This window comes from Microtus pennsylvanicus, chromosome 4, assembly GCF_037038515.1.
Source record: "Microtus pennsylvanicus isolate mMicPen1 chromosome 4, mMicPen1.hap1, whole genome shotgun sequence".
Taxonomy (NCBI): Eukaryota; Metazoa; Chordata; class Mammalia; order Rodentia; family Cricetidae; genus Microtus; species Microtus pennsylvanicus.
In genome coordinates, this window is record NC_134582.1 from 60,622,877 (window position 1) to 60,641,111 (window position 18,235).

The following is an 18,235-nucleotide window of genomic DNA, read 5'->3' on the forward strand; positions in this document are numbered from 1 at the left end:
GTGTGTGCGCATGCGTGTGTGTATGTAAGAGTTTGTCTAACATGCATGTCTTGTACGCACTTTCTCTTATGTGTACACACGGAGGCCACAGGTTGGCATCAGTTGGGTGTTTTCCTCTGTGCTGCTCCACCGTCATTTTTTGAGACAGTCTGTCTTACTGAAGCTGGGGCTGGTCGTTTCAGCTGACTGGTCCTCACACCCTGGGCTGTGTTTGCTTCCATCTACCTATCCCGGCGCTGTGTTTACAGACGTTTACATGGTTGTTGGGATCTGAACTCAAGCTTTCATCCTTGCCCGGAAGACCCTATCCATCCGGCTGTCTCTCCAGCCCTCTTTAGTTAGTTCATCTTTTTGAAATCTGAAAATGCCAATAGCGGATAGCCAGATGAGAAACCGAATTGTCCCGTTCTCAAATCGAGCACATGCTGTGGTGAGATTTGAAGGCAAGCATTTGATGGCACTGTAGGCCATTGCTCGGCGTGTGGTGGAACTTGGTGACCCTAAAGAAAATCGACCTTATTTAGCACTTCCAGGATCCCCAGAAGCTGCAGCCTACTGTAGAGTAAGAATGTGGCTGACTAGTCGGGAGGTGGTGGCACATACCTCTAATCCCAATACTCAGGAGGCAGAGGCAGGAGGATCTCTGTGAGTTGGTGGCCAGCCTGGTCTACAAAGCAAGCTCCAAGACAGCCTGGACTGTTAGACAGAGAAACACTGTCTGAAAAAAAAAAAACAAAACCAAAATAAAAGAGAATGTGACTGACTAAAGGCTTAGAGTGGGCTGTTCCAGGAGAAAATTGAAGAGTAAGCCTTGGGTTCTCTTGGCTGAGGTCCAGGAGACGTCCCTGCACCCCTCTGCTCTGTACTGAAGTAGCAGTGCACAGATGGTATGGCCACTCTAAGGGGGAAGGAAATGTTGTTCCCCTAGGTTAGACCTAGCCACGGAGGCGAGGGAGCAGATGCCTTCTGGCTGCAAAGGGCATGGTTGTGTTTGTGTGTAAGGTGAGGGCCTGCTGCTCTCCGCACCTCTCCTGGGAAGTCCTGCAGAGTGTCTGGCCCAGTCCAGGTGTGCTCTGCTCAGATTCTTGCCAGGTTGTTGCTTGTGCATGCTTCTGTGTTGCAGTATACGGCATGCTGCAGCCCGCTTCACACTGGAGGCAGAGAAAGACAATGTTGGGTTGTAAATTTCTTTTCTCTCTCTCTTCCTCTCCAAGATTATCCTGAAGGCAATAATTCAAGTGACTATCTTGTTCAAACAACAACGTATCTTCCACAAAACTTCACCTACTTACCGAACCTCCCCTGTCCAGAGAAGCTGCCTCATATGCGTAAGTGGGAACTCATTTCTTTGCACTGGTGGATTGTGCCCTGATCGTTTCTTTGCACTGGTGGATTGTGCCGTGATCATTTCTTTGCACTGGTGGATTGTGCCGTGATAGAAGATCAAAAACCACATGGGTCTGAGATGTCATCAGGTGGATCATTATTGTGGGTGCTAACATTTTTAATATACTGCATGATTTTTTTAAAAACTTTTTTAATTTAATTTTTTTGGAGGAGTACTGAGCACTGATTTTGGTGTTGGATGGTTGAATACTAAAGAAAAATGCAGAAGAAAAAAAAGATAATGAAAACTTCCTGCATTTCTCCTTTTTTTTTTTTTTGGTAAAGGCGTGGTTTCTCTGTGCAGCCCTGAGCTCTGTAGACCAGGCTGGCCTTGAACAAAAAGAGATCTGCTTTCCTCTGCCTCTGGAGTGTTGGGATTAAAGGTGTGCACCACTACTACACCAAGCTTTAACTTTTAAATTCTCGTAAAGCAGATGAACAAAGAATAACTAATATGTTTTCTCTCTTTGGATGATAGACCATTGTAGATTAAGCCAAAGTCTTCTCTTCCACGTCTCCCCCATGAGTTCCCCTTTTCTCAGAAATGTTTGATATGTGTACATCAGAGCACTGTAAACTTAGTTCTACATAGACAAATGGAAAGAGAAAATACATAGTTTCAAAGACCTTAAGAACTTTCCTACCCAAGAAGCTATCTCCAATTGACAGTCGCTTACAGAGAAAAAGTCCGTTTTCTCTAATGGAGTCTCCCTGAATACACACCACTCTTAAGGGAAGGGCCAGTGCCCGGGAGTAGATGGCCGGTGTGAAAATGAACTCAGTGCTCTTTATTTATTTGTCTTACAGTTTTTCGATTAAATATCATATTTTCCAATTTTGTGATTTTCGTGGAATTTCTGTGTGTGCAGGTGTCTGTGTGTCCGTACACATTTCTCATGCTTTTCTTTGGCTTTTTTTTACCCCTCCTGTTGTTTCTTTGTTTTGTTCGGTTCTGGTTGTTGGTTCTTCTTTTTGTTTTTAAATTAGAGTCTTGTTTGTTTAATGAGAGAGAGAAAGAAAAGGTGTGGATTTGGGTGGATGGGGAGGACCTAGTAGGAGTTTAAAAGGGGAAATCATGACTAGAATATATTGTATGAAGAAGAATCTATTTTCAATTAAAAAAATGAAAAAGAAAACAACCAAAACCAAAAAAATTAGATGATGTTACTGTGTGACCTGGATTTTAGCTTGTTTTTTGAGAATTACCCATGGTCTTCTATGAGGATCTGCGTTGTGGTGAGAATGTCTGTATAAACATGCCATGTTTTACTTTCCAGATCTCACCTGATGGGCAGTTAGGTGGTTCCCACTACTCTCTTTTTTAATCACACAACTGGAAAACAAAAAACGCCTTCTATCTTCCTTGTATAGAGAACAGTGTAGCCCAGCCCTTCCTGCTCCTGTGTGTCTGCACACTTGAGAGTTGACAACTCAGGGGTTGCTTGCTGTTCCAGCTGCTTGAGGTTTTCCAGTTTCTCCCAAGTTGTTGCAACATGCAGGGCTTGTTTATATCACTTTGGTGTTGGTAGATTTTGTGGTTTTTCTAGAAATTTAGTTATTTATTTTAGCTATGTTGTGTGTGAGGGCTTGCTTGTGTTCACGGAGGCCAGAAGACAGTATCCGAGCTCCTGGAGCTGGAGCCACAAGGGTGGGTGGGAGTTTTCCCGGATATGGGTGTTGGGAACCCCCAGTAGGAGCGGGAAGCATTCTTAACCTCTGAGCCATTCCTCTCCTTTGGGATATATTTTTTTAAGTGATCAAACAGAAAGAGTGTCCCATTATTTACATTTTTGCTTACCTCCTTACTAGTGGTTTGGCTCTCTGCCCCTCGAGCCTCGGCCCTTGGTGACTGCTGGGTCCTGTTCACCTGTGACAGATATTGATATTCCTGAAGTGACAGTTGTCAGTTGTGTGTGCGTTGAGTGTCTATTCACAATCCTGGGATTGCTTCCTAATCCTTCTTATGAAGTCCTTTATTTTGTGAAGTTCAAATTACAGTTTTTAAATGGGTCACTCTCTAAGACTTTGCTTTTTTTTTTTTAAAGAAAGCTTTTCTTACCTCGACACTGTACAGATATACCTTTATTTCCTATTAACGTTTTGATTTTGTTTTCATATTTTGCATCCGATATGTAGTAGTGACCCATGTACTATAATTCAAATATATTTTTTAAACGTCTGTTTCTCCACCTTGTGAAGCTGAGATGCTGTCTTCCAGCTCTCAGAAGCTGCCCTCCTGTTACTGCCGTTGGCCTCCATTTCTCTCTTTTATGAGTAGTCTCCATATGCTACTTCCTGTCTTGATTTTATGTACTTGAAGATTTAAGTAAACTTCTTTTCGATTGCTAATTTGTCCCCATGCTCTATTGACCTTAGTATTTAAGGGTGCTTTTTGTTTCTTTGTTTTTTGAGACAGGGTTTCTCTGTGGCTTTGGAGCCTGTCCTGGAACTAGCTCTTGTAGACCAGGCTGGCCTCAAACTCATAGAGATCTACCTGCTTCTGCCTCTGCTGGGATTGAAGGTGTGCACTACCACAGCCTGGCTTAAGGGTATTTCTTATATCTTTATTGAGGAAATTGCTCTCTGCAATTAAACTCAGGACCTCTGGGAGGGCAGCCAGTGCTCTTGGCCACTACGCCATCTCTCCCGTCTCCATAGCTTTTTAGTTCATTGTTAGTAGATGCTGTAACGAACACAAAGGAGACAGGCTTTGTTTGCCACGTGGCTTAAGAAAGTTCTAAGCTTTAAGACTCCCTTTCAGGACTCAATTAAAGATGCCACGAGTAGCTGGCGGGCTAGAAATCCGAGGGTAAAGAAGTCTACTCACAACAGGTTCCCTCTGCCCATAATTCTTTATTCTTCCCGCTTCAGTCCATCATTTCTCATTGTTCCTTCTTGTTCCCCCATGTTCCACATTGTTGTTCTTAGTTCTACATCATTCTTCCGTGTCATAGAAAATCAGGTAAGAGTTTTCACGGACACACACAGATCCATGGGGGTGGGTAGTACAGGTCTGGTGGATTCCTTAAAGGAGAAAGTAAGTTAAAAAAGGAATTAAATCATCAAGGAACTCTAGAGGGGAAGGTTAGTGTGCTATACTACATTTTTAGGTGGTTTGTAAGGAACTATAAAGAGTTTATTTTCAGTAAAATTGTGAATAGGGCACAGAATGTTTGAATCAGCCCTCCACTTTTTTCTCCCAGTATACGTAGAGGCTGCGAGGTAACCAGGCAACTTAGGGGAAGCTGATGGCCCTTGATCAGATAGCACATACACTGGACACTGTCATTTCTATGGGCCTAGGTCTGAGTTAGACTTACTGCTCTAAGCGAAGGAGACCCAGGCCTCTAAATTATCAGTTCTGGGCTCTGCTGTAATCAACCGTTCTGATCGTGGGTGTTGTAGGGTAAAACCAGAGTAGCAGCATGGACAGGTAGTAATTCTGTGTCCTTGGAGATCTGTGAATGTCTTAGATGGGATATTCTTTGCCTGTACCCTAAACTCTGACCGAATGTATACTAGCAAAGGTAATTGCAGGAAGGCAGATCTCTGCGTTTACCTGGGGGAGCGGAACGGAGGCCTAGCACTGGGAAACTGTTCTGAACTGTGGGAATTAATTCCCAAAAATGTAACCGAAAGGTAGTTAGCTACAGTTAAAAGTCTGCATCAGAGGACAGCTACTTATTCACAGCAGTAACGCCAAAAAGCCTTGCCTTTTGGTTTAGCCTTTACCAGATCCCTTGGTTCTGAGGAGTTGCTTGTGAAAAGATGGCCGAGCAATTACTGTATAATGCTGTGGCTTGTAGCAGAAATGGAGGGTGCGTCAGAACCACCCAGAAGATTCTGTAGAGCCTTGCGTCCCTCTGAGTTTCCTTTCAGTGGGGCTGATGTGGCATTGGGAAATTTCATTTTAAAGTCCCAGGACCCTGCTGATGCCGATGAGGCTTGGTATAGCAGCCTCCCAACCTAGATCCTGACCTCACTTAGGCTATATAGAAAAGTTGCCTGGGGAGTGAGCCTCTGTCTGTTTGGGCACAGCCCATAAGGCTCTGGTTTTATTGATCTAAACTGTGCCCTGGAATTAGCAAAATAAACAAATGAGCAAGCGAATCTGATCATGTGTCCCACCATGAGAAATGATGAGAAGTGACTCTGGTGGCCTCCTCCTCTGTCATTTGTTAGGACAGCCTTGTTTTCCCAAAGTAAATGTTTTTTGTCTGTGCAATATTGAAGCCAATGGGAAGTGTTCTGTTGAGTATTGATTACAGTAATTTCCTCTTCATGATTTGCATATTCAGGGAATTATAGTTGCAAGAAATCCTTGTCCTTAGTTTAGTGACCATTTTCTTCATTAGTGGTTTATGGATACTAATTAAACAGTTTGAAAGTGTCTGCCTGCCAGGCCCTCCTTCCTGCCAGCAGCCCTCTCCTGCAGTCCTAAAGCTCCCAGGGGGCAGCTTCTCTGGCTTGGTACTTGAGTTCAGCTTGGCTGCTGTGGGCTCCGGGGCTGCCTCTCCACTGGGCTGACAGCTACCTGTGTACAGCAGGCTTCTACATGGTTCCTGGCTTAAAACTGAGCACCAATCTCATGTCCAGGGAGTCAGGGCAAGTGCCTTATTTGACAGAAAATGTAGATATGTACAGGTGATATTTCAGAATGGGAACTCTAAGTATAGCCAACATAGTGAGGTTTCTGCAGAGAAGGTCCTTTGAAGAGAGAGAGAGAGACAGAGACAGACCTTTGCTGGTCATGTGACTCTGCCCAGGGCATCTCTGTATCCATCTGTCCCACCCGGATTGCAGTGCCACCTGAAGTGTGAATGGGGATGAATAGCAGTATGGCGTGTGAAACTCAGCCAATACTGACTGAATTCCTTCCTTCTTTCTCCCATTTTTTTCTTCTTTTTATGGAGCCGGACTTTGTAATGACCAAGGGGATGAGGCATGTGTGTCATCCTGAGGCTTTAAACCTAGCTGTGCAGCTTTAGAACAGCTCCCTGTGGCCACAAAAGATAGCGCTATGTGATGTCTGAGTGCAAAATCTTGTAGTATACAAAATAGTTGAATATAATACATTTCTAAGATGTTGGATGCAAAACATTAAAATATGAGTGATAAATAATTTACTGTAGCTGCTAGCTGTGATGTGAACTGATGTTGGTGTGCTGGATTAAGGGAGTATAAGTCTCCCTTCCGGAGTCTTCTGGGGTCTCCCTTAGTGTTGCCATAGGATGGCCAGTCCCAGATTTCCATACTGTGGAGTGTGAATTTCAGCAGTGTTTGGTATTCGATAGTGGCCAATCACACTACAAAGTCTATCTTGATTTGTGTTATTTGTATGAAGAGGGCGAGCGACTATATCCTTGCTATTTAATATTTATAGGCTCTCCAGAGGGCGAATCCACTCTCAGCTCTTTTGAATCTATATTAGACTCTTGGTGATAACCAAGCGAAGTAGAAATCTGCCTTCCCAGAGCATAAAGACAAGTGCTTAGCACGGATGTTTTGCTTTTCCTGTGGGGCATAGCTGGAAAATGTCAGCTGTGCATGCTGCATAGCAATGAAGATGGACTTAACTTCCGTCCAATTGTCTGATTGCCACTCAGATAGAATGCACTGGCAGTGACTTTTCCTTATCCTGTCCTTGCCCTGATAGTCCCCATAGCTGCACACCTTACCAACACAGGAGCTTGCTAAGATGGATTTTAATGAGTGGATTGAAATTCAGCAAAGGGGAAAAGCAAGTACACTTTGGAGGAGCTCACATAATGCTTAACGCAACAAACTGTCAATCATGTGGATGTCTGCGGTAAAGGGAGGGGGCTCCCACATGAGCACTGCTAGTGCGATCCAGCAGAACTGGGAGGAGCAGGCAGCACCCAGAGAAAAGCAGTGTTCTGTCTTCAAGGTGAAGGGAGAGGTGGAAAGGAGAGAGCTGGGTCTTCAGGCCAGTCTTGCAGGAGCTGAAGGAACAGCCTGGGTCTGTTCCTGCAGTGGGGAGGGCGCTCCAGCTGGAGGCGCTGTGAGTGGGTGGCTCTGAAAATGAGGCTGGAGTGGAAGGGTCTGTGGATGCTGGGGAATCCGCAGGCAATCGACGGCTTTCGAGGGCAAATCTGGGGCCATGTGCAAGGGGCAGCGAGACCACTGAAGGTCGGGAGATAAATGATAGACTAAGTCTATTCTTCACAGGGGTGTTCAGAGTTTCAGAGCGGTTAGGGAGAGGGTGGAGTCAGGTCACTGGTGAGGCATGTGGCAACCTTGGCCAGATGTCATATCTGCCTAAAGGTTGTCTCACTTGGTGCTCCTTTACTGAAGCAATAACTCAGATAAGTATCACCGTGGAGAATGGGGAAACTCAGTTGGGCATGTTTTATTGGGAATTCAGGAGACTTAAGTTGGGGTCTGAATTTTGAGAGGAGCGTGGCTGGAAATAGGAAGTGAGACAGAAAGCAGGCTGACGACTGGGCTCTGAGAGGTCTGCAATTACGGGGTGAGAGGTGATTAATAGAGGAAACTGAGAAGGACACATGGAAGTGAGAACAGAGTCCCAGGGATCAACTGTTCCCGACAGCAGGTGGAATGAGGAACTGGGTAAAGGTCGCTGAACTCAGTGAGTGGAAGATCTATGCCAGCAACTAGAAGAGAAGTCAGTCAGGGTTATAAACCTGGATGATCTTCAAACTTAGGTTTTTTGAGACAGGGTTTTCTGTGTAGCCCTGGTTGTCCTGGAACTCCCTCTATAGACCAGGCTGGCTTCGAACTCATGGAGATCCTCCTGCCTCTACCTCCCGAGTGCTGGGATTAAGGCGCACACCAGTATCGCCCAGCTCCAGCCCCTCTTTTCATGGGTTTTAAAAAAAAGTTTCAAATCTGTTCCACCTGGATAATTTTAGAAGATACAAGTTTACTGGGCTAGAGGATGAGAACGAGGGTCCAGAACCTGGCTGGAGGGCTCAGAGACCAGGAGAGCTGCTCACCAGTGTGGCTGGAGGGCTCAGAAACCAGGAGAGCTGCTCACCAGTGTGGCTGGAGGGCTCAGAGACCAGGAGAGCTGCTCACCAGCGTGGCTGGAGGGCTCAGAGACCAGGAGAGCTGCTCACCAGTGTGGCTGGAGGGCTCAGAGACCAGGAGAGCTGCTCACCAGCGTGGCTGGAGGGCTCAGAGACCAGGAGAGCTGCTCACCAGCGTGGCTGGAGGGCTCAGAGACCAGGAGAGCTGCTCACCAGCGTGGCTGGAGGGCTCAGAGACCAGGAGAGCTGCTCACCAGTGTGGCTGGAGGGCTCAGAGACCAGGAGAGCTGCTCACCAGTGTGGCTGGAGGGCTCAGAGACCAGGAGAGCTGCTCACCAGTGTGGCTGGAGCACTGCAGGAGAACAGAGAAGGAGGCTGGGAGATGTTGAAAAGAATGGAGTCTGTAGAGAAACAGAAGGGACACAGGAATGGCCTCAGGTTGATGAGCTAGCTGTGGGGGAACAGGGAGGCTGGTCCCCAGAGACTTCATGGTGGAAAGTCCCTGTGGAGATGAATCTAGAAATTTAAGGCCTTGCTTCCATGATGTTTGGTGCAATTAAGAGGTCTGTATATGCATGAGACAGGGGTGGGGGTAGTAGAAAGAGGAGGCAGGAAGGGAAGGAAGGAGAGAGAGAGGAAGGGACAGAAGAAGGGTGGGGCGGGGGGGGGGGGGAGAACACAGAACAAACAAGCAAGGAAGGACCAAGTGCCATGAAAGGTTGGAACGGAATGGAACGTGGAGTCAGCTAATCACTAATTAAAGGTGACTCACCAGATAACCAGGAAAGGCTGCCAGGGCGCTCACAACATGACCCTTGTGTTTGGACGAAGGTGGATGTGTTGGAGGCCTTAGATGGTATTGTCACCTCATGCTGGGTTAATCTGTAGTTTTCTTCAGTGCTTTGTGTTAGGTGGCGAATTCTGGTACACACAGCTCTTGCTTCAGAGTCAGATTTGAGTCCAGGTGTGAGAAGTGCAGAGAGGAGAAGCCAGCGTTGGTGAGGGTACTGTGAAGGGACTCAGGCCATCCGCTGTGTTTCCTGGCTTCATGGAGGACAGGTAATCAGCCGGACCTTGTTCAAACCCAGGCCTCCACCAGTCAAACAACACAGACCTCTAAACAAAGGTCTGGGTTCTTTGTTGCAAACCACACTGTATGTGGCTTAAGAAGACAGAATCTATGGAAAAATACTAGAGATACTCCAGGAAACCTGGGTGGCCAGTTAGATTGAGAGTTAGAGGAGCACAAGCAAGGCCCAGCCCACCCTGAGAAGTGCCTCTTGGTGCCGCTTGGCAGAGCTCACAATTGCCCTCAGCCACACTCAGATCTGGAGACAGACTTGCCATTGCTCGGTGCCCTCAAGCCACCATGTTTATGGCAAGGCATTTTGCAGAGTAGCCTGTCTTTATACTGTTTATTGCTTTTCAGTCTTTTGTAGTCACATGACTGTCTTTTCCTGAAGGCTGGATTCTAAATTTTTCCTTTGGGTGGTCAGACTAAGCAGCCGAAAATATACACAAGTAGAGCTGGTAGCCACAGACATGACCTGTGGGCATCTCTTGACACAGAGGTGTTGACAGTGGGGCCCAAAACGTACATTTTTAACATGAACACCCCCTTCTTTGGCAAATCTTTTTTTATGAGGCTGGATACTGAGGTGATATTAAAACAGGAAAAAGAAGACACTATAACCAAGAGGCCATGGAAGGAACATGCAGGAAGGGAAAGGGGGTGAGAAAGAAGGAGGCTATACAAGAGGGCAGTGGATGCCAGAGAGTGTGCAGGGCAGGAGGCACTTGTCAGGGAATGGAGCTGTGAACCGGAAGGTGGTGTGGCTGCGGGCATAGACTGAAAGGTGTTGTTTGTGGTGCAAGGAAGCAGACAATTTGGCAAGAGCATGAGGAAGCGTGTGGATGCGTTCTTCATGCTTGACTTTGGAGTGGTGGATTTGGCAGTGTGAGAGTCTTGTATTCCATACAGTTTGCAAGCAGGAGAAGGGTCTCTGTGAGGTGAGCCAGAAGGGCTGACGATTTGTGCCGACCATTGGGACGCATGCGTGGGGATTTCCTAGTATGTGTGTTTCTCCAGGAACACATTTGAAAAGGAGAGGCAGACGATGAGCTGGATTTTCTTGATTTCATTTGTGTAGTGGCTTTTTGGGAACAAAAAAGAAGAATTGCATTTAATGTACACGTTGAATCCTATGCCAAAGCAGAAAGGAATGACGGATGTGTCTCAGAAGCAAGGACAGAGAGCAGCAGTGGTGGCAGCTTATGTCCCCCAAGGGAATTCTCAGCCTTTTTATTGTTGGGGGAGGAGAGGGCAATTTGGAAGCATCTGATGAAAGGTGTGGGTCCTCCTAGGAATTCCCAGAGTTTACAGGGGGATTACAAGGTAGAACCGAGAACAGAAGCTAAAGGTTGGCTGGAGGTTCAGTTAGTTGGTATTTTAATTAGTTGATCAGAACAAGTCAAGGAAAAATGCAAGCAAGAGGGAAAAATGGGCATTAAGAATTGTGTTCTGTTTAAATTAGAAGACAAGGGCCTGGGCAGTGATGGGGTCTGCCAGGCTGGATCATTTACACATGCGATATTTTTGGTGCAAGTGTTTTTAGAGATGTGTAGTAGCACCTGATTGAGTCAGAGAGTACAAAAGTACAAAAGAAAGGACATGGGGTGCAACAGCTTACTGCCACCATGCATGCATCCACCTACCCACCCATCCATCTATCATCTATTCATGCATCCATCTATCAATCCACCTACCCACCCATCTATCCATCTATCCATTCATCCATCCATCCATCCATCCATCCACCCACCCACCCCTTTCATAACCCATATATTCATCCATCCATCCATCCACTCACATTTATTCACCCTCTCACCCATCTTCATATCTATCTATAATCTACCTACCCCCTCCTACCTACCCCCTCCCATCCACCCTTCCTCCACCCACCCACCCCTTCATCCACCAATCTACCCATCCACCCACTCACCCATCTACCCATCCATGCATCCATCCACCCATATGCCCATCCACCCACCCACCCACCCCTTCCATCCACCCATATGCCCATCCACCCATCCATCCATCCACCTATATACGCATCCACCCGTCCATTCATCCACCCATCTATTCATCCACCCACTCACCCATCTACATATCTATCTACCCATCCACCCACCTACCATCTGCACACCCTCCTACCCACCGTCCATTCATACATGCCAAAGGCACTGCAGTTAACATTGGGATTTGTAACTGAAAACTTATATGCTTAGAAAGCTCTGGTTTGGTCATTTTAAGAATAGCTGAGTAAGAAAACATTTGTTAAAACAGTTATGGAAATTCTAGAAGTCAAATAGTCTATGTGAGGCATCTGAAGGAGTGCCTGGTGTGAGCCTCAGAGAGGACATAGGTGACCGATGGCAGTGTGAGTCATAGCCATCCAGCCACAGAGCTAGACTGGGAGGCTCAGGAGAGTGGGGGAGAGAACAGCCTTCTCACCAGAGAGGAATATTCCTGTGACTCTTTCACACTGTCCCTTGGGTCCTGGACAGGGTCTATCTAATACCCTGGAAGCTGAACAGTCGCAAAGGCAAAGAACCAGGAATTAAATCTTTTACACCAAAGACTGACGGAAACCCCGTGTGAGTGATGAAATTGTTTCGCACTGTTGATTTATGGGAAAGAGCAGCCGTCTACAGATTGTAAGCCTTATATATTTTACTCCAGCTGTAAGGAGGATGCAAGCTTGAGTAATTCACCTGAGTTGTTTGTGATTCTGAGAACTGTGTTTAATAGAAAAAATAAAGAACAGCTCTGGATCGTGTCTGGGGATGTGTTACAGTTCACATCACCATAGGCCCGTCTTTTTGGTCCTTGAGAGCCTAACGGGCTCTGGGCCCATCTGGTCCAGCGTCAGGACAGAAGACATTGTTTCCTAAGTGTGTGTTCAGGAGGCTGGAGTCTTTGTCAACAGGGGAGCAGCTACAGTATTCTCATTCACAACAGTCCTTGGGCATGTAGGCGTGGCTGCAAGACTGACAGGTGGCTTTCCTCCGCCAGGTTTCTCACCCTTCCCCTTTGCCTTCCAGTGCAGGTGCTTTGTCGCTTGCTCTGTACTCTCTGACTCTAGCCCCACCCTCAAAAGAGGGAAATTTGTTGTGATAAATTGTTTCATTTGTATTGTTTGCTGATTGATTCTACTTCTGAGTAAGGGCAAGTGGATTTTAGTGATGTATTTGTTTCTTTGATCTTTCAATCTTTAACAGCAGGCAGAAGTCACTTATTGGCTGGAGAAGAGAAAGAGTTTAGCCTGGACGGGTGAAGGTGCCAGTCTCTGGGAAGCTCTGTCCACCCACTGCAAACAAACTCGAGGGCTGGCTGGCCTGGCTGGTGGCTCCTTGTACAAGCAGTTAGGGTGAAGGGTGTGCACACACTCCTGGCTCCTTCTCAGCAGGTGGCTCTCAAATGCTTTTGTAAAGCACTGACACTCTTTTTTTTTAAATTCATTTTTATTGAGCTCTACATTTCTCTCTACTCCCCTCCCTGCCTCTTCCCTCCTCTTTAACCCTCTCCCAAGGTCCCCATGCTCCCAATTTACTCAGGAGATCTTGTCTTTTTCAACTTCCCATGTAGATTAGGGTCCTCATCTTGGCACTGACACTCTTGTAGGGACCAGTTGTATATAAGAAGTATAAGAGGCTTTCCTTAGAAATCAGAAGACCTGCACCCCAGAATGGTGTTGCTGCTGTGGCTGGCAGGATGGCTTCATGTCACTGGGTCCTCTCTACCCTTCAGTTAGTAAAGTGTTAGGATTCCAGGGCATTCCACATTTCCTGTGAATACACAGAAAAGCTGATAGCAGGTGATGTGGGTTACCCAGGAGGAGGCAATCAGGAGGAAGATGCAAACAGGTCACTTCAGGTGCCAGACATCCTCTAGGCAGCCAGCAGGGACCCAGAAAGCCTGACTCCTAATTTAGTGGACCGTGTATATGCATTGGAGATAGAAATTAAACTGCAAAGGATGCTGGGGGAAAACTGATGATGATGATTACAGATGCTGAGCCAAGAAAGCTGGAGAAAAGACAAAATGTTGTTTAACAGTGCAGGAACACAAACTTCAATTACTTGCACAAGCTGCTTGTAATTTAGCCTGGCCTCTATCATTTTAGTAACGTGCTTTGGAATACATCTGATTTATTTGTGATTTCTTTGTTTCTTTTTTTTCTTTCTGACACATTGCTTCGCTGTATAGCCCTGGCTTTCCTGCAACTTGCTTTGTAGAGCAGGCTAACCTCAAACTCAGATCAGCCTGCCTCTGGCTCTGGAGTGCTGGAATTAAAGGCATGTGACATCACCACTCAGCTATTTGTGTGATTTTTATTTGATGAGTTTTTTGTGATCAAGTCTTGGTATTTCAGGCCTGATGTCTACTGTTACTCTTATATTTGACTTGTCTTTCTAAGTTCATAGGCTTCATTCTGGTTTACATACTGCAATCTGACCGTTTTAAGATCAGCCACTTTGAGATTTGTCTTACTGAAGTGTGGGGATTTGTTTATACATTCATCAGTAGAGCAGGCTGGCATTAGAAGATGGATTTCCCTAGCTCACTCTGGGGAGAATCGGCACTTACGTCTACAGCAAATGCTTCCTGCAGCCTCTGATGGGCCTGCTTCCCCAGGTGAGGTGGGGTGGGAGCAGAGGCTGTGGAGAGACCTGAGCATCCAGAGGAGAGAAGGCAGGGGATGTCTGGACAGAACCAAGTGAGTCCTGTGCACAGTTGTGGCTGAGAGACGGCTGCTGGTTTATCCTTTATGAGGCGAGGAAGTTCGAAGGGGGAATTGACTCAAGGGCATTCTAGACTGTTTTGTACCTCTTTGGACTTGAGCAGGTGACAGGTTAGTGAACTGCTAAAAGATGACCTGTGGTTCCATCGTCCTGGCTGGAAAGCTAAGGCATTCTGTAGTGATGAGGCGAGCAGGCCAAGCTGTTGTGAGGAGCTGTGGGCTGCGTTCCGCCTGGCTCCCGCATGGCTAGCTTTATACCCAAAATAACAACACACAAATTGTATTCTTTTAAACACTTCCTGGCCCGTTAGCTCTAGCCTCTTACTGGCTAATTCTCACATCTTGGTTAACCCATTTCTATTAATGTGTGTGTAGCACCACGAGATGGTGGCTCACTGGGAAGATTCTAACCTACGTCCATCTTGGACCGGAGCTTCATTGCGTCTGCCTCACTGCCTTCTACCCAGCATCCTGTTCTGTTTACTCCGCCTACCTAATTTTCTGTTCTATCAAAGGGCCAAGGCAGTTTCTTTATTAACCAATAAAAGTAACACATAGACAGATGACCCTCCTCCTTCAGGGGACGTTAGTGAGTAACTGCTGTACAGTTCAAAGTCTTCCCGGCTATCACTGGAGATGGGCAGACAGATGGGGGATGTTGGGGGACCATAGTGAGCAGCTGCTGTACAGTTCCCATGAGGACTGAGAAATTTCCAGCTCTTAGTTCAGGATTTGACTAGACTGAGAGGAATTCAGTCTCATTTCACAGTAGAAGCATGAGTGTTAGTTACGTTGGAGAGTCAGTGCTTGGTAGACCAACAGCATCTTAGAAATTCCTGACTTTTCAGCTCTGTGTAATCAGGGGCCTGAGGCATGGCAGGCACTCAGAATAAATATGCTGGGTTATATTTGCAAATTTCCTTTCTTAAGAACTACTTGGAGTGGAGGTCTAGAATAAAGGACCCAAGTTTGGTTCCCAGCACCCACTTAAGGAAGCTTACAACTGAGGATCATTTGACTTCCAAGGGCAGCTGCTCTAATCTCTCTCTCTCTCTCTCTCTCTCTCTCTCTCTCTCTCTCTCTCTCTCTCTCTGTCTGTCACACACACGCGCGCGCGCAAGTAAATGGAGATAGGGAGATAGCTCGTTTGTTTCCTGGCCACCCAGACCCAAATAATTACACAAAACTATATTAATTGCAACACTGTTTGGCTTATTAGCTCACGCTTCTTATTAAGTAGTCTTACATCTTAAATTAACCCTTTTCTATTAATCTGTGTATCACTACGAGGTGTGGCCTACTAGTAAGGTTCCAGCATGTCCTTCTCCTACAGCAGTTACATTGTGTCTCTCTGACTCTGCCTACTCTCTGTATATCTCTTCCAGCCTGGCTATATTCTACACTTCCATAGGACAAAGCAGCTTTATTCATTAACCAATAAAAGCAACACATATACAGAAGGACACCTTACCACCCCCCACACACACAATTTTAAAAAAGAAAAACGATGTGTCAGGGGTCCAGTTATGATGGCGCATGTCTAGAAGCCTAACCAGGAAGCTGAAGCAGGGAATGAGAGTTCAAGGCTAGAGTTGCACCTGGTGGTGTGGGTCTGTAATCCCAATTTTTCGGGAGATCAAGACAGAGTGACTGCAGCTAAAAGACCAGTGTGGTCAACTTGGCAAGGCTTTTTTTTTTTCACAATTAAGCAAACGGGGTGGATGAGATATAGCTCTGTCATAGAACACTTGCTTAATGTGTGTCGTAGGTTCAATCACCATTACTACCAAACCCAACCAACCAACCTATGGGAGTACAAGGCTATCCTAGGCTACTACTTAGTGAGATCCATCTCTGTCTCCAGTAACAAACAAGTGGATAACTGGGTATTTAGCTCAGCAGCAGTATCAACATGACCAGGAAGGTGCCATAGAGACCTCTTCTCAGGTAAGCCTGGCCCTTGACTATACTACAAAAATGCATTTCAGGACCAGCCAGAGTGAAGCAAAGATAGGCTGCGAGACATACAAGATAAGAAGACCAAATGTCTTTAGGATGCTGTATACATGATTATGTGGCTTTGTAAGTTACATTGTTCTGCGAATATAATTTCCAACAGAGTTTAAACAGTTTACAAGTTAAGTAAAGTTTAAACATATATAAGCTGCTTTGCTCAGCTTTTTTTTAAATAAAATTGTAAGGTGGTCTCCTGAGATGCAGGGTTTATGTTTGGAGTCTAGAGTAGTGCTAACAGACTTCAACTCAAGCCCACAAAGATTCTGGCCCCAAGAAAGCATCATTTGCTGTTTCACCACCCTTTGGGAGACTAAGCACTGCCTTTGTAGCAAGCTTACTTGTACCAATTACATTGCAGATTCTTGATTGTCAGTCAGCAAGAAATGCAAAATAGTTAGGATGAGAAGCTTGTTTTCCTTTCTATGTGTCTTTAATTTTTCTGTCTTTCTCTCCTTTCTCAATAGCTTATATGGGGCCCTGTGTTCTCTTTCAGGGGCTGGAGGATTGGGGAGATGGTTCGTAAATAATCGTGATAGCAACCAATACTTCCTGAGTATATCTAGTGTCTGTCCTGTCCCTTATCCTTCCTATAGGTGACAATCCTCTCAGAGTCCGTGGGGGAATTGATTTCAGGACCTTCCTGTCCAGTGTGCTCTAGTCTGTGGACACCTCAGTCCCTTACATAAAATGTCATATTTGCACGCAACCTATGCATGGCCTTGTGTATGCTTTTAACCACTCCGAGATTGGTAATAATACCTAATAACTGTAGGTATCATGTGTTTTGTTTGTTTAGGGAATAATGACAAGAAAAATGCCATGTTTTGGTGTGAGGTTCATTTTATCTGTGGCTGTGGAGCCTGCTGATACTGCTGGCTTTTGAATCAAATGGATGTGATCATCTTGGGGGGCAAGCGTCATTGCATCCTCCTAGCGATGGGGGAGCTGAGGCAGAGAAAGCACAATGTCCCCTAGTAGGCGCTAGGATTCAGGTCCCTCTGATCCCTCGTTTAACTCTCCACTCTTAGGTAGTTTTAAGGGTTAGGGAGATGGATGATTTGGAGAATTCCTGCCTCCCAAGCATGAGGGCCTGAGTTTAGGCCACCAGAACGCACATAAAAAGCCAGATATGTTGGTGTGTACATGTTATCTCTGTGATGAAGTGATGAGAGACAGACACCGTGGACTCTGTCCCCTTGTAGCACATTTAGCCTATAAACTGCACTTCCAGGCCAATGAGAGAGCCTGTCCCAAACACAAGGCGGAAGGTACCTGAGGACCGAGACCAGAGAAGATATCCTCTGCCCTATGCATGCACGCCATTCATGTGCACATCCATGTGTGCACACACATTTGACACACACACACATTAGAGTGTGCTGTGTTAGAATGAGGTTCAACATTTTCTAAATATATTAAATACATGTATATTTTTACTTAGAAGTGTTTTTACTAAAAAGCGAAGAGCTGAAGAATTTTATTCTCTTCAGCCAGTGTGCCAAATATAGTGGGGTAGCCATACAAGTTACCGTCTAAAAGTGAAGGTGGTGTTGTTAATAAGTACATGGTGGTGACAGGAATAACCCGTACTGCCCGTCACTCTATGACTGATGCTGGTCCTTCATGTGTTTTGACTTGCAGGGGGATTCCTCAGTGTCAACGTGAGTGAGATCAGTTTTGATGAAGTTCATCAGCTCTTCTCCAAGGACGTAGACATTGGGCCAGGAGGCCACTGGAGGCCCAAAGACTGCAAGCCCAGATGGAAGGTGAGGCATTTTTCCTCAAAGGCTGTGTGACAGTGACTAAGGATTTAGGGACAAAGGTGTGCTTTGTTCAAAACAGAGAACAAAATATTTTTTAATTTTTGATCAAATGAAAGCATCAAAAGGTATGTATTTAACGCCCAGACCTTTATATTTCCCTTGCAATCAGCGCTGTTCTTTGGAATACTGTAAGGGCATCTATACCTGCACAGAGTGTGCTCCCGTGTTCAGGGTCCCAGGGTTTCTGGTAAAAAGG

At 45.9% G+C, this 18,235-nt stretch overlaps 1 protein-coding gene across 2 annotated transcripts in view; it reads left to right on the forward strand.

Moving 5' to 3' along the window:
• Positions 1–18,235, forward strand: part of B4galt6 (beta-1,4-galactosyltransferase 6) — a 68,147-nt gene that overhangs the window by 30,148 nt on the left and 19,764 nt on the right. Inside the window, exons 3-4 of one of the 2 annotated variants that reach the window (XM_075969246.1) lie at positions 1,215–1,328; positions 17,858–17,982. In XM_075969246.1, the coding sequence (XP_075825361.1) occupies positions 1,215–1,328; positions 17,858–17,982 (239 nt within the window). The remainder of the gene's footprint in view (positions 1–1,214; positions 1,329–17,857; positions 17,983–18,235) is intronic. The other variant, XM_075969247.1, reaches the window with a different exon arrangement.